The sequence below is a fragment of the Hyperolius riggenbachi genome, chromosome 9, assembly GCF_040937935.1.
Source record: "Hyperolius riggenbachi isolate aHypRig1 chromosome 9, aHypRig1.pri, whole genome shotgun sequence".
NCBI classification, from domain to species: domain Eukaryota; kingdom Metazoa; phylum Chordata; class Amphibia; order Anura; family Hyperoliidae; genus Hyperolius; species Hyperolius riggenbachi.
Window position 1 is genome coordinate 281,925,811 of NC_090654.1, and position 16,394 is coordinate 281,942,204.

Sequence of the window (16,394 nt, forward strand, 5' to 3'; positions counted from 1 at the left end):
CTATATAAATACAGGGTGCATTTCTCTATATTTTTCCTTCTGTCCTGTGCAAGAGTTCAGGTCCACTTGGTCCCAGTATGTGTTCCTGCAGACAATATGCTGTAGAGTTTTCTCAGCTTTGGAGAAAACGTGAAAACCTGGCTGCCTCCTAAACTTCCCCAGGTGCGATCCTGACCTTGTGCTACTCCCAGCCTTGCCTGGATCTGGTCCAGCATGCTCGGCAGACGACTGAAATTAGCATAATTAGTTTCTGTAGGTCACGGTTTAATTGTAATGGTAATTGTCGTGATCCTGTGTGTGTTTATAGTCCTGGGGAAGGTGTTTTTCGCCACACCTGGTCAGCCTGCCAATCAGGTTTCTGGCTGCCGCATCGGAACTTACAACGAAATTCTAGTGTTTTGCAGCTGCAGTTTTTATTCCATTCTTGGAACAGGAGGGCTGTTTTTACAGCGCACCAAGCAGGCGGCCGTCCTCGTACCGCAACACGCGTCACCTGCGCAGATATGTGTGTGCCAGTGACTCCATTCATTGGGCAGCATGTGAGAGAGCAGGCCAAAAATGTGTGCACTAACACTGGTTCGCACGACAGCCAGGGGCCCCAGTCTCTCTCACTGGCCAGGGGCCCCTAAACCAGCATGTGATACCTAGAAGGAAGTTCGAGTGGGCCCTGAACCTCTCACTTCCAGGGACTTCACCCCCACTGCCTCTGAACTGAATGGTAACTGCAACACACACAATTGCCCACTCCCAGCTAAAGCAATTTCCTACCTTTATCTGGTCAGCAGGCAGTAGTCGGCCAATCACGTGTACGGTCATACACCCTTTGCCTGCCATACCATATCTAGCAGGAATTGCATAAATTTTCATTTAGGTGGGAGGCTCGGTTGGACGTAATCATTGATTACATCTTTTACAGGGACTGCTGCGTGTAGGCATCTCCCACACAGTCCCCTCCCTAACCACTCACCTGTCAACCGCATCTTGGAAACTGCTACAAAAATGTGTGCAGCAAGGTGAAATCGCACAGCATGGCAGAGCAGTTTCCCGAAATAATAATTTTTAGTAGTAGTATTCGTTTATAAAACCCCAACATATTCCGTGTCGCTGTACAAAGTAGGAAACAAACGTGGGGTACATAATACAAACAATGGTATATACACCAATGTACAAAATGCAGAATTGGTGACAAAATACAGAATACAAGATACTGAATTGCTAATGACAGTGACAAAAGTACCACGAGGCCCGGAACCCACTACAAATCCATAGCGTTTTTAATTAGCGATCTCATGAGTGTTTTCTGGCGATTTTTAAAAAGTGTAAGCTTTTTGGCAGCGATTGTGATAGCGATTTGTGATTTTAATTCTGATTGGTCCTTTCAAATTATTATTTTTTTTATTAAAGTTTTCAAGAATGTAAAATCACAAACAAATCGCTATGTGTAGCGATTCATGAGCGATTTGCCAGCACTTATATACTTTACAAGCGCAAACGCTCCCAAAATGCAGCATGTCCTGGGATTGCGATTTTGCTAATCACAATCGCTACTGTGGAATTTGTTACATTTATTTACATTGGCAGAGCGTTTAGGGAAATCCCTAGCGAGTTAATACGCTCCCTAAACGCTCAAAGTGCTGTAGTTGGTTTCAGGTGGCCTCATGAATAAAACATATAATGAATTCCAAGACACAAAAGGGTGAGAGAGCTCTGCCCTGTGGAGCTTACAATCTAAACGAATGGGGGGGGGGGGGGGGCACAAGAGGTGGGGAAATCATGCAGCATACTGCGCAGCAAGCACACTGGCTCCAGTTCACTAAGAGGTTTTCGTAAAAAATGTAGGGTCGATAGAATACCGCATTCTGCGTTTAGACTTTATTCCAAATGTACTGAAATCTTCACACATGTGTTAGTAGTTCAGTTATATACCGAAAAAATGCATGACAATTCACTAAGGCCTAGTTTGCACATAAATCTGCACATTTCATGTCCAGTCCTGTACTGTCTTGTCAGTTATGCATACGGTTTTCTATCAGTTTTACCTGACTGGACCGGAAACGCACACCTTTTCTGTGTGACCACAGCCACAGAAACGCATATAAAACTGAACCGGGAATGTACAGCCAATTATGTGTGTACCAAGCCATAGGAACACATGCAAAGCTGATGCCAACTGTCAAAAACTCTCTGGACACCTTTTTATGTGTGAACCCAGCCAAAGGCTTTTACCTCCTGCAATATTTTATTCGGTATCTGGTGGATTATTGCAATGCAGGGAAATTGAAGCAAGATGTTTCAGATAGCATCACTTTTTTTATTATACTGACAAGTAAAGAGCAAGTCCAGGCTGCATAAAGTTAACATAAAATTTGTATCGGATCAAAACCATTAGCATCTTATTAACTACTAGCTGATGACCCGGCGTTGCCCGGGTATGTATTTGGCTTCACCCACTTTTCCTAACCTTACCACACAAACACTCAATGATCAAGTTTGTGAGCTTTGGGGGCCTTGGCATCAATAATTTGTACATTCCCATAGAAATCAAACAAATCAGATTAGCTGTTTGTGGATCCGCCCCTCTCCAGCATTTTGGGTTCATGGCATCAAAATTGTGTGAATGGGAGCAGTTTATCCAGCAAAGAAATCTGAATGGTTGTTTGTGGCTCCGTCTCTTTAGTGAATTTGAACCTCATCACTTAAAGTGGACCCAAATTAAAAATACAAGATTTCAGAAATAAAATCTATTTTCTAAATTATAATAATAAATAGCAGCCTTTTTTCAGCTGCATGATGACAAATCTAAAATATTTTACATTTATTGGAGGAACCCCTCCCTTCCTTTCATATTGCCGGGATTTTTCCGGCAAACTGGTGAAGTAGATGGTGTCTGGCAATGGAGGAATTGCTAATGGCTGCCACCTGTATAACCCTAGTTATGAAAAGAGAAGGGTGAAAAGCATGCACTGAAATGCTCATAGGCTTGAAGGAGTGTTTATTTATCTTTATATGTGTCAGAGTGGTGCAACTAAACATTTTTAATTAAAAAAAAATGTTTGGTTTGGGTCCACATTAAAGACCGACCGTAGCAGGTTTGAGGCCTCTGCCATTAACATTGTGAGAAAAGCAGCAGTTTCAATATTCCCCTTGAAAATCAATGAATTTTGATTGGCTGTTGTAGGCTCCACCCACTTTTCTGAATATTAATCCCGGTCACCCAGTGACCAACTGTGTCAAGTTTCAGAACCCTGCCATTAACAGTTTAAGAATGGCTGCAGAATATATTTTTCCATGTAAAATATTTAGTTGTTGGCTCTGCCCACTTTTTCTAACCTTGACATACAGTCACTCAATGACCAAGTTTATGAGCTTTGGGGTCCTTGGCATCAATAAGCTGCATGTTCCCATTGACATTAAACAAATCTGGCTGTTTGTAGCTCACCCCCTTTTCAGAATTTAAACCCCAGTGACTGACTGTACCAGATATGAGGCCTCTGCCATTAAGTGAGAATGGCAGCAATGTAAATATTCCCCTTGAAAGTAAATACATTTTGATTGGCTGTTGTAGGCTCCGCCCACTTTCCTAAATATTAATTTCAGTCATCCAGTGACTAACTGTGTTAAGTTTGAGAACCCTGCCATTAACAGTGTAAGAATGGCTGCAGTTTATATTTTCCCATGTAAAATATTTAGTTGTTGGTTCCGCCCACTTTTTCTAACCTTGACATGCAGTCACTCAATGACCAAGTTTATGAGCTTTGGGGTCCTTGGTATCAATTTGTATATTCCCATTGAAATTAAATATCTGATTGGCTGTTTGCGGCTCCGCCCCTTTCTGAATTTGAACCCCCAGTCACCCAGTGACCAACTGTACCAGGTTTGAGGCATCTGCTATTAACAGTGTAGGAATGACAGCAATTTAAATATTTCCCTTGAAAATCAACAGGAGAATTTTGATTGGCTGCTGTAGGCTCCACCGATTTTCCTGTATTTATCCCATGATGGACTGCAGCGGGGCTATTCGGGCCATAGGGAGGCCAGACAGAAGGGCATTGCAGTAGTCAAGGCGGGAAATTATGAGGGCATGGATGAGGAGTTTGGTGGTGGCAGAGGTTAGGAATGGGCAAATCTTACAGATGTTACAAAGGTGGAAGTTGCAGGATTTTGTGAGGTTTTGGATGTGGGGAATGAAGGAGAGTGCGGAGTCCAGGGTGACACCCAAACAGCGGGCTTGAGTGGTAGGGCGAATGGTAGTGTGGTTAACAGTGACAATACACATCTGGGAGGTTCAGGGATGGCCGGGGTGGGAAGCAGGGCTGTCGAGTCGGAGTTGGAGTCGGGGCAATTTTAGGCACCCGGAGTCTGAGTTGGAGTCGGAGTCGTGGTTTCATAAACTGAGGAGTTGGAGTCAGGAGTCTGAGCCATTTTGGGCACCTGGAGTCGGAGTCGTGGTTTCATAAACTGAGGAGTCTGAGTTGGAGTCGGAAGATTTTTGTACCGACTCCACAGCCCTGGTGGGGAGATCATCAATTCCGTTTTGTCTAGATTTAGTTTCAGGAACCTAGCGGACATCCAGGAGGAGATGGCAGGAGGAGACCTTGTCCATGGTAGTGGTCGATATGTCAGGGGTGTGGAGGTAGATTTGGGTGTCATCTGCATACAGATGATAGTTAAAACCCATGGAGGAGATAACCTTGCCAATAGAGGATGTGTATAGGGAGAACAGTAGGGGTCCAAGGACCGAGCCTTGGGGACTCCCAATGAGAGGTGGTTGGGGGTGGATGAGGACTCATTGAAGGAGGTTGTGAAGGAGCGGTTGGAGAGGTAGGATGAAAGCCAGGTCAGGGCGAGGTCGTGAATGCCCATGGACTGGAGGAGTAGGGGAAGGTCTACTATGTCAAAAGCTGCTGAAAGGAGAATGGAGTGTTTACCTTCAGCTTTAGCTAAGGCAAGGTCATTGACCACAGTTTCGGTTGAGTGGGCAGGCCAAAATCCAGATTGCAATGGGTCTAGCAGTGAGTTGGCATTTAGGTACTGGGTTAGGTGTTTGTGAACCAGACGCTCAAGGAGTTTTGAGGCAAAGGTGAGGAGGGAGAGAGGGGGCGGTAGTTGGAGGGTATTGAGGAGTCAAGGGAGGGTTTCTTGAGCAGGGATAGTACCGTAGTCTGCTTGAAGTCTGGGGGGAAGGTGCCTGTGGCTAGGGAGAGGTTGAACAGGGTAGTGAGGACTGGGGCCAAATCCGTGAAGTGAGGCTAGAGTAAATCAGAAGGGATTGGGTCAAGGGGGGGGAAGTAGTGGTATGGGAAGTCTGCAGTAGGTGGTTGACTTCCTCAGTGGTAGTAGGCGTAAAGGAGGTGAGGTGAAGGGAGGATAGGGTGGAGGAGGAGCTGGTTGGGAGGGGGTGGGAGGTGAAGATTGGAGATTGGATATTTCCTGACGGATGGAGACAATTTTGTTGGTGAAGTGGGTGGCTAAATCTGTGGCAAAGAGGGAGGAAACGGGGGGTCGGTTTAAGCAGGAAGTTGAAAGTGGCAAAAAGGCGCCGGGGGTTGGAAGCTTGTGCTCCGATGAGCTTGGTAAAGTATTCCTGCTTTACATGAGCAAAGGCAGTGTGGAACTGCAGCAGGTTAGTCTTGTACTGTAGGGAAATCCTGGTTAGGTCTAGTTTTCCTCCATTTCCGTTCAGTGGCGCGTGTTTTCCTCTGAAGGTTGCAAGTATGGGTAGTGCGCCAGGGCTGGGGGTTAGGGAAGTGGTTGCGGCGGAATATTGGTGGAGCAGCTTTCTCTAGGGCTGATGAGAGAGTTTGGCGATACTGAGCTGCAGCAAGATTAGGACAGGTTACGGCGGGGAGAGTGGAGGAGAGGGAAGGGAGGGGGTCAGCAAGGATGCTAGGGTTGAGGTTGCGTAGGTCTCGCTGCCAACGACCAGGTGGGTGGGCGGGTAGTTTGCAGGTGATGTTCTGAGGGTGGGAAGGGTGCGATGTCAAGGTCTGTTAGTTTACAGTAATTTACCTCACAAGTCGGTAATTTACCTCACTAGTCGGTAATTGTAGTTTTTCATGAGGTAACAGCCTTTGTGAATTTGACATGAGTAGAATCAGCTGTTTTCTGCTTTAGCGCATGCGGCAATGCTGTGTGACTTGAGCGCATTGCCTGTGTTGGTGCATGCACGTCGCACTGACTTGTGCCCCTCCTCTGATTTCAGATGACAGTGCCTCGGCCTCCAGCGCCATGGAGGTGACGGACCGCATTGCCTCGCTGGAGCAACGCGTGCAGATCCAGGAGGACGAGATCCAGCTGCTGAAATCTGCCCTGGCGGACGTCGTGCGGAGGCTGAACGCCTCAGAGGAGCAGCAGGCACTGCAGAACAGGAAGGGCCCCACCAAAGGTGCGTTACAGCTTCACGGATCTCTCCAGACAGCAGGGGAAGGAATAAAGGAGAACGGTTATATCAGCAAACTTGCCAGACTTGCTTTCTTTATAAGGAAGGAGCTGAATGGGGATGATCAATGAGGTGCAAATAATTTGGAAATGCAGCATTATGCTAATTTTGTATGCACATGTAAGCAGCTTGAACATGAACCAATCCAACATCACCAAGGTGGATTTTGATTGGTCCATTTTCAAACTGCTTAAAATTTACATAATCCTGCATCAACTCCAATTTATTAGCATCTCACTGACCATCCCTAGAGCTGAACTGGCACAAATAGGCAGTTAAAAACGGCTTCTTATCTATAATACAATACAGTAACATTTCTATAGTGCTTTTCTCCCATAGGACTCAAAGAGTGGGGTGTTAATTTGGAAATCGAGTATTTGTTTAATCATCCAAGAAATGTTTTGTAGAAGATGTAGGTTGTTTCACAAAACCTGCATCATTCACTCCCATTCCCAAGATGTCTTATCTCCTTAAAGGGAACCAGAGACGAAGCACCCTTGTGTATTTTACCATATATATCAGTAAGAACATTAGAGAGAACACTTACCGTGCTCTGTTTCATCCTCACTGCTAAAAGTGTCTGTTATCAGCTGTGATAAGAATCCCAGACTGAGCATTCAGTCTGGCTTTGCAGGGAATAATTATAGCTGAGTCATTATAGCAGAGCCACAAGGGGGCAGGCTTGGGCTTGAAAAGACACCACAGAAGACAGACTCGGCTATAATCTTTCCGTAGCAAAGCTAGACTGAGTGCTCAGTCGGGGATTCTTATCAGAGGTGCTAACAGTCAGATTAAACAGAGAACAATGAAACAAAGAGCAGATTAGGTGTTTACTGTCATGCCCCCACTGATTTATAAGGTAAAATACAAGAGGGTGCTTCATCTCTGGTTCTCTTTAAAGAGAACCTGAACTGAAAATAAAGTCAAAATAACCATACACAGGTCATACTTGCCTCCTGTGTAGTTTACTACTCAATCTTTCTCCTCTCCTGTATCCCATTTTCCACTGTGATCAATACATTTCTCCGTCCTCCATTGTAAAAATGGCCATTACCCCATAACAGCTTCCTGGTCAGCACACTGTTAAACTGTAATATCGCCCACTTGAGTCATAGGGAAACATGGACATTACTTTGCACATTCATTTGTAACTGGCAGCTGCTGATCTATAACTGACAGCAACTGGTATATTTCAGTTCTGACAAAATATTGTCAGAACTGGAAGGGATCACTGTAAGAAGAAAATGGTGAGCTTCTGAGAGGAACTGATGGTGAGGTTAGTATGTAATATTCATTTGCAGCTACATCATGTGTTTATTTTAAATAATTTTCCTCGCTTCAGGTTCCCTTTAAGTAACTCTCCTTACCTCTTATTCAACTTTCATTTTCTCCTAGGAGACCATTTTTTTCATCTTCCACCTAAGGCCCCAGTCACACTAGAGCGTTTTGCTGCGATTTTGGCAAAACGTTGAAACGCTTGCGCTTTTTTAAAAGCGCTAGCGTAATGAAACCCTATGGGCCCGTTCTTACTTGGCGATTTCCAGGCGATCGTGTTTCAGTGCTATAGAAGCACTAAACGCGATCGTGCCAAAATCGCCACAGTGTTCAGTGATTTTTCCGCGTGAAATCGCGGAAAAATCACTCCTGCACAACGCCGGCAAAAATCAACCGCGTTTTGCATTTTGTAAGTGTGAATGGGGCCGAAAGGACCACTATTGGACAAACCGTGAAACATGTAAACGCATACAACTAGGAAGTAGGTTTCTTCCAGAGGAAAATCAGCCATAAATTACTTTTCTCCTATGTTGCTGTCACTTACAATACAGAAATCTGACATTACTGACAGGTTTTGGGCTAGCCCATCTCCTTATGTGGAGGGAGGTTCGCAGGTTTTCTTTATTTTTAGAAGCAGTTAGTGAATGGCAGTTGCTTCATCCAACTGCCAAAAAAAGTGTGCAGCAAGGATGGCCAGCATCTTTGTATAAATCCTTTTCAGGGCTGGAACCCACAAGAGCGCTTTTCTGAGCATTTAGGGAGCGCTTGAAAACGCGAACTATTTCCAAAAACGCTCAGCTAATGTTAAAGGGGCACTATGGCTTAATTCTTCTATTTTCGTCACTTTAACATAAATATTTGTTTTTGGAGCAATGTTAATGTGGCTGATTGTTTGTTTTTTACACTGGCAATATTAATTTACCTTAGATTTACCTTACTGACGCCAAATCAGCATAATCCATTTCGTTGTAGGAGGCATCTGACGTTTGTCGTTTTTCCGTTTGTTACCCCGCCCCTCTGGTCAGCTCAGTTAGGATTATTCCAACTGTAACTGCACACTTTGTGCAGTTACTGACATCTGTGCAGCCGCTGTACAGCGCAGAACACAGCAATAGCGCTTGTGTCTGCAATACTTACGCAGCGGCTGTCCGTGCAGAGTGCGCACTTCAAAAGCCGATGGCTGGTTACCACAGCAACGGACAACAATAGGTGTCCGTCGCTGTGCCAGCTTCAAATTAGGGGTCCTCAGCGTGAAAGAATAGAGCCGTACGGCGCCGTTCTGCACTGTACGGTGGCTGCACAGATGTCAGTAACTGCACAAAGTGTGCAGTTACAGTTGGAATAATCCTAACTGAGCTGACCAGAGGGGCGGGGTAACAAACGGAAAAACGACAAACGTCAGATGCCTCCTACAACGAAATGGATTATGCTGATTTGGCGTCAGTAAGGTAAATCTTCTGACGTGACTCATTAGCAATAAATGTTTATTGCCAGTGTAAAAAAAAAAAAAACAATCAGCCACATTAAATGTCAATAATATTGCTCCAAAAACAAATATTTATGTTAAAGTGACTAAAATAGAAGATTTTAACCATAGTGCCCCTTTAACGGATGTGCCAACTTCCACTGGAGCGTTTGCAATTCCCAAAATCGCAAGCGCAGGACATGCAGCATTTTGTTAGCGTTAGCGCTTCAATGTATATAATCACTGGTGTAACCGCTCATTAAAACTTGCACGGAGCGATTTTGCTAGCAAGTTAATGTACACTGTAACAGAATTAAAAATAAATGAAAGGACCAATCAGACTTTAAAACACTAATCGCTACACAACCGCTGGCAAATTGATTACACTTTCTAAAATCGCTTCCTAAAACGCTCATGGAATCGCTTACAAACTGCTCATACAAAACGCTAGCGATTACGATTAGTGATAGCGTTTTGTAGTGGGTTCCAGGCCTCATGTAGTGTCTTTATAAAGAATGAAGGCCATGCTGAGAATCCTCCATGAAGAGATGGACTAACCCAAAACCTGTCGGTTCTGTCTGATTTCTACTACTTACTGTAAAGGTGGGTACACACATCAGTTAAAAGTCTTTGGAAAATGAAAGATCACAGACCAATGTTACCCCCTTCCATGTAGTATGAGAGCCACACCTACACAGTCTATTCTATGGAGCTGAACTCCCCATCAGATAAAAATCTTTGCAAGATGCTGCACACACAGATGCTGTACACATGCAACAGATCTGTTCCTGCCAAAGATCCGTTCCTGCCAAAGATCCGTTCCTGCAAATTGCATTCATAGTCTATGATATCTGCAGATCCTCATACTCCCCTTGTTTAACAGACATTTATCTGCAGATAAGATCCACCAGGATGGATCTTCGGATCTGCAGATAATTGTTTGATCTACAGATGAATGTCTGTTAAACAAACAAGGTGTGTATGAGATCTGCAGATATCAGACTATGAATGCATTTTGCAGGAACGGATCTTTTGCAGATAATGACCTGTTGCATGTGTACAGCATCTGTGTGTGCAGCATCTTGCAAAGATTTCTGTCTCATGGGGAGTTCAGCTCCATAGAATAGACTGTGTAGGTGTGGCTCTCATACTACATGGAAGGGGGTAAGATTTCTGTCTGATGGGGAGTGCAGCTCCATAGAATAGACTGTGTAGGTGTGGCTCTCATACTACATGGAAGGGGGTAAGATTTCTGTCTGATGGGGAGTGCAGCTCCATAGAATAGACTGTGTAGAGTATGGCTCTCATACTACATGGAAGGGGGTAAGATTTCTGTCTGATGGGGAGTGCAGCTCCATAGAATAGACTGTGTAGGTGTGGCTCTCATACTACATGGAAGGGGGTAAGATTCCTGTCTGATGGGGAGTGCAGCTCCATAGAATAGACTGTGTAGGTGTGGCTCTCATACTACATGGAAGGGGGTAAGATTTCTGTCTGATGGGGAGTGCAGCTCCATAGAATAGACTGTGTAGGTGTGGCTCTCATACTACATGGAAGGGGGTAAGATTTCTATCTGATGGGGAGTGCAGCTCCATAGAATAGACTGTGTAGGTGTGGCTCTCATACTACATGGAAGGGGGTAAGATTTCTGTCTGATGGGGAGTGCAGCTCCATAGACTAGACTGTGTAGGTGTGGCTCTCATACTACATGGAAGGGGGTAAGATTTCTGTCTGATGGGGAGTGCAGCTCCATAGAATAGACTGTGTAGGTGTGGCTCTCATACTACATGGAAGGGGGTAAGATTTCTGTCTGATGGGGAGTGCAGCTCCATAAAATAGACTGTGTAGGTATGGCTCTCATACTACATTAAGGGTGGTAAGATTGGTCTGTGATCTTTCATTTTCCAAAGACTTTTCTCTGATGTGTGTACCCACCTTCAGTGGCAGCAACATAGGAGAAAAGAAAATTTTATAGCACATTTTACTCCGGAAGAAACATACATCTTATATGTATGCGTTTTACATGTACATTACATTTAAACAAAAAATTTCATGATAATGGTGTTTTGAATTTTTTTTTGTTTTTTTAGCTCTTTGCTATATTCTTGCTTCTTTATGGTATAAACTGCATATTGTTGATGTGGTGTGAAAATATTACGTAGGAGAAATCTTAGAAGAAAAAGTGAATGTAATAAGGGCCTTTGTCTAGAATCCCCCTTTAATGCCCCCTCTCAGAGCTGCATCTGCTCCGTGGGACGGTCTGTCGGACTTTCGGATTAGTGAAGCTTCCTGTTGATCCTGACCTTTTGTTTTGCCATCCAGCGATTTTAAAAGTAACCCCTGTTGTGGAAGTAGCTAAGCTGGCAGCTGTATGGAGCCCAAAACCAACATTCCGTGCCTGAAAATGCCCTCATTAGGGGCCAATGGACGTGGGCGTGGTCTGAGGGACGCTGTGTGAGGGTTAAGCCCCTTCAAGGCATTGTGTGATGCCGGAGGGCTGATTAAAGCTGATTTTGTGTCCAGGGCTTTCTTTGTCTTGAGCCATTGTAGTGTGTGATCAGCTTTATTGGGGTCCTCAGAGTAAACCCCCCACCCCCCCCCACCCCGCCCTGCAGTAATGGATTCTCACACAGCATCTCTGCTTTGGAACTGTTTGGATTGTCTCCGGTGTAACCCCCAGTACCCCATTACTCTCTAGATCAGAGCGCCCACAAGAGGTCCGATTGTCGTTATCGTTCGTTTTCGAACGATCGTTATCGTACGTGTGTACTCAGCTTTATTCTCTCACAGCTCTGGGGAGCCTGACAGTTCTCTGCCTGCAAGAAATAGACTCTTACCCACATGATCAGCAGAATTCATATCTTGTAAGTGACAATATCTGCAACTGCAAACCACAAGCTCTGTGTACGCTGCTTGTGTTTCAGCATGGCATTAAGTATATACATTTTGTATAGGAAAATTAGCAGTGTTTCCCCCAAAAATAAGACATCCTCTGAAAATAGGCCCTAGCACATCTTTTGGAGCAAAGATTTAATATAAGCCAGTGTCTTATTTTCGGGGAAACACGGTAGTAGCCATACATCTAGCGACGATGGGCAGATTCGACCAAGAGACAAATCTCTCTTTTATTCGAATCTGATTGGAGAGAGATCTGTCAGCTGCCCACACACCGCAGGCCGATTCCTGATCAATTTCAGCATGAAATATCTCGGGAATCGGCCAGGTCCGCTGCATCTGCCGCCTCGCCACTGCCCCCCAGTGTATAAATGTGACCCCCCCATGTGCATTTATACTCTACCTGTCCTGCTGTGTCCATCCATCTTCAGAATCCCCCGCTCTTCCATTAAAGGTGTACGTGCCGGTTGGGGCATGTGTGATGTCATACCTGCGCTACGTGATATCCAACGGCACCGAGTACACCGCGAATGGAAGAGCGGGGGGGGGGTTCAAAAGACTGATGGGAACCGTGCCGTGGGTGACACAGGACAGGTAATGTATAAATACACACATGGGAGGCACATTTTATACATGGGGGGAACAGCACCGGAGGTTTTGTCACTCGTCCCGATATCACTCGTCCTTTACCACCACCCACCCGATCACTCACGACGGCCCGACATCTTCCAGCATGCCCAATTGATACATGCAACCAATTTCACATTAAATTGGTTGCGTCGTTGATCGGTCATGCACTTGGCTGCACCGATTTTCAGCCGATTCCATAATAATTATCGAATCAGATGGTCGATCGGCCGCCAAGTCGAGGGATGTAAACTGTGACCTATCGTCCTGCTTAAGTTGAGGTCACATGACCTTCCCAGAATGCAGCTGTGAAATGCTTTCTCTTCCTTCGCCTAGGCCAGATTGAGGCGCTGACTTTTACTGTCCTGCATTTTTCAAAGCACAACTGTGGAAAGGAAAACCTTATTCCCCTCAGGCTGTGGTCGCGCGATCATGCCTACAGGATGCTACTGGCTCAGATGTATGCTGGGAGATAACTTTACCAGTTATGGTTGGATCTCTTTCCCAGCATGCATCAGAGTTGACCGTTTCCTGTAGGCATAATCATGTGACCATAACCTAGGGAAAACGAAAGGTATTTGGCTTTGGTACTTACGTATTATCCAATCTGGAAAGTTTGACAGCTTTTTTTGTTAAAGTTCTGTTTGATTGCCCTAGCCAGATCTAACCATTTTTGGAAATGCTGAAAGTCGAGGCTTTCCTTTGCACTGGGTCAATGCGATGGCCCATTCCCAAGTTAGAGGGGTTTGGGGGACAGTTGTCCCCTGCACTTTGCTGCAGAGAGCACAGTGGAATTGTCTCCTGCCCATGCCAGTAAGACAGAGAGGAGACGAGGGTGAAGAGCTGCACTGCTCCTTCATCTGTAATGAGATGCAGGGCACTTGACATAGGTTTTCAAGACACAGATTTATGCTGCGAAGGAAGAAGACCTCCTGGGTTTGCTGCTGATCGGGTTCATCCCGTACTTCTGTAATTGCACTTTCTGCAGCCAAGTCCATAACTTGGGAACTGAGCATCATACCGACTCGGGACCCGGTGCAACAGAAAGCCGGGACTTTCAGCTTTCAAAAAATGGTCAGATCTTTCTGGAGGAGCAAACAGAACTTTAACAAAAAGCTGCCAAACTTTCCAGACAGGATAATCCGTAAGTACCTTTGCTTCAAAAGAAGGTACAAACTAACCAGCAAGCTCATGGTGACCCAGAACTCATTGGGGTGTGTAAGGGGCTACAATGGTCCTACAAGCCCCCTTACTAAGATGCTAAGACAAACAAAAGTTCGCTTTCTTAAGGGCTCGTTCCCACTGTTGCGACGCGATTTCGGCCGCATTCCGACGCTTGTAAAAACGCATGCGGATGCGTTTCCACATGCGTTTTTACCCGCGATTTCGCGTGCGATTTCGCATGGCAGGGTGCCATGCGAAATTAACCATGACACTGCCAGGGCAAAATAAAATTGAAAAAGGTGCGAAATCGCACGCGAAATCGCGGGTAAAAACGCATGTGACAAACGCATGCGTTTTTACTATTAAATACATTAGCGGCGATTCGCATGCATTCCACTCGCAGGCGAATTCGTTGGCTCTTTTGTGCGTTTTTTTACCGCTGAAAAAAACCGCACATCACCAACGCTACAGTGGAAACAGGCCCACCCACTTGCATACCATGTGCGAATCTGCATGCGTTGGACGCATGCAGATTCGCGATAGTGGAAACGAGCCCTTAAAACAGAAAGAATTTGCGATAATTCAGGTTGGAGTGAGCTTGAGATGTCTCCCAGGCACCACTGCTGAATATATGCAAATTACCCATTGTTGCCCTTAGAAGCTAAACACACCTCCAGAACTGCTGGAATGCAATGATGTGTCAGCTTGTTAATTTGTAAAGAGCCATAATAATCCAACATGCATACAGACTGTTTTGGATTGTTTTTAGCTTCTAAGGGTAACAATGGTTAATTTGCATATATTCAGCAGTGATGCCCTGGGAGACATCTCAAGCGCACTCCAACCTGAATTATCGCAAATTCTTTCTGTTTTAAGAAAGCAAACTTTGTTTTGCTTCAAAAGAAGAAATTGTATAGTGTCATATACAGTATCTCACGTAAGTGGGTACACCTAACATACTGTATCTTTCCATGGGACAACGCTGCAGATAGGACACTGTGATACAATGTGAAGTAGTGCTTGTATCAAGGTAAATTTGTGTCTCGCCAAAATAACTCCTCCGACGGCCATTAGTGTCTAAACAGAATTATTTGTCCATCACTGGGCAGCCTGTACAGATGTGTGTCCGCTGTATAGCTTGATGGAGGGGGATGGGTCATTGACCATCCCTAGCGGATAGCAAGAGGATCTCGGTAGGGATCAAATTCTGACTCTTCTTCAACTGGGAATAACCTTTGTATGGGGAGTTTGCTTTTTTTTCATCAGTGTGCAATGACCTTTTAACTTCTGTCATTTTAAAATAGTAAAAAGTATAGAAAATAGATGTTCTGTGTTTTTATACAGCGCCCCCTGCTGGGAAGGAGAAACAGAAAGGTAACACGAGCGCGACCTCTTCCTGCCATTACTGCCATTGCACTGCTCAGAATGCTGCAGATTTTGCACGTTTTTTTTTACATTGTGTGAAAATGGATGAGCTGAAGCCATCAGAATCCTGACAGTGTTTTGATTAGCCTGGATTTGCCTGGATAATTCATGAACTGCGATCTGTCTTGCTATGCGTGTTTGTGTATATGCAGAAATAGCATTCCACTCGTGCGCCAGGACGCCAGTGTGCGCTGAGATGCCTGCTGCATGAAGAGGGGGTTTCCCTTTCTAAAAATGTCACTGCTAAAATGAGCAGAATTTACCGAATCTGTAACTTGCTTGGCTGTTGCTTCTGTGCAGGGTGTCTGCAAGCAGGTAGCATTTTGTTTTAAAAGAGAACTCAAGTGAAAATACTGTAATAAAAAAAAAGTGCTTCATTTTTACAATAATTATGTATAAATGATTTAGTCACTGTTTGCCCATTGTAAATGTTTTAAATCCCTGATTTACATTCTGACATTTATCACATGGTGACATTTTACTGCTGGCAGGTGATGTAGCTGCTGCATGCTTTTTTGGCAGTTGTAAACCGCTATTTCCCACAATGCAGCAAGGTTCACAGACAGGAAACTGCCAAGAGTACGTACTCAGAATTTCTTTGTAGGGGGGGTTTCACCACAATATCAGCCATACAGCGCCCCCTGATGGTCTGTTTGTGAAAAGATAGATTTCTCATGTAAAAGGGGGTATCAGCTACTGATTTGGATAAAGTTTAATTCTTGGTCGGAGTTTCTCTTTAAAGGGCATGTAACATCCAAAAATAAACTGCCTAAAAATAGTCGTTGCCCCAAATATACCGTATTTTTCGGACAACAAGACACACCTAGGTTTGGAGGGAAAAAATCAGGGAAAATAGATATAATAAACCTAGTTAAAATTATATTAAACAAAGGCACCGCTCCTGAACCAGTCACAATCCTTTCACACCAATCAAGGAAGGGGGAGTGTGATTGGTTTAGATGTGGTGCCTTCACCCGCCCACAGGGTTATCGGCACCAATCAGCAGCAGCATTTTTTTTTTATTTTTTTTTCACCTGGTCTGTGTGGCTGCGCTCAACTGTGCACGGTCAACAGCATTAACAGAAACTTCCCGTTTCAGATAAG

The 16,394-nt window shown here is 44.7% G+C and overlaps 1 protein-coding gene across 9 annotated transcripts in view; it reads left to right on the forward strand.

Annotated features, from left to right (window-relative positions):
* EML1 (EMAP like 1) overlaps window positions 1–16,394 on the forward strand; it is a 190,830-nt gene that overhangs the window by 70,178 nt on the left and 104,258 nt on the right. For 5 of the 9 annotated variants that reach the window (XM_068254678.1, XM_068254672.1, XM_068254673.1 and 2 more), the window contains exons 2-3: window positions 6,203–6,385; window positions 15,210–15,239. In XM_068254678.1, coding sequence (XP_068110779.1) covers window positions 6,203–6,385; window positions 15,210–15,239 — 213 coding nt within the window. The remainder of the gene's footprint in view (window positions 1–6,202; window positions 6,386–15,209; window positions 15,240–16,394) is intronic. The other 4 variants (XM_068254674.1, XM_068254680.1, XM_068254677.1 and 1 more) reach the window with 1 other exon arrangement.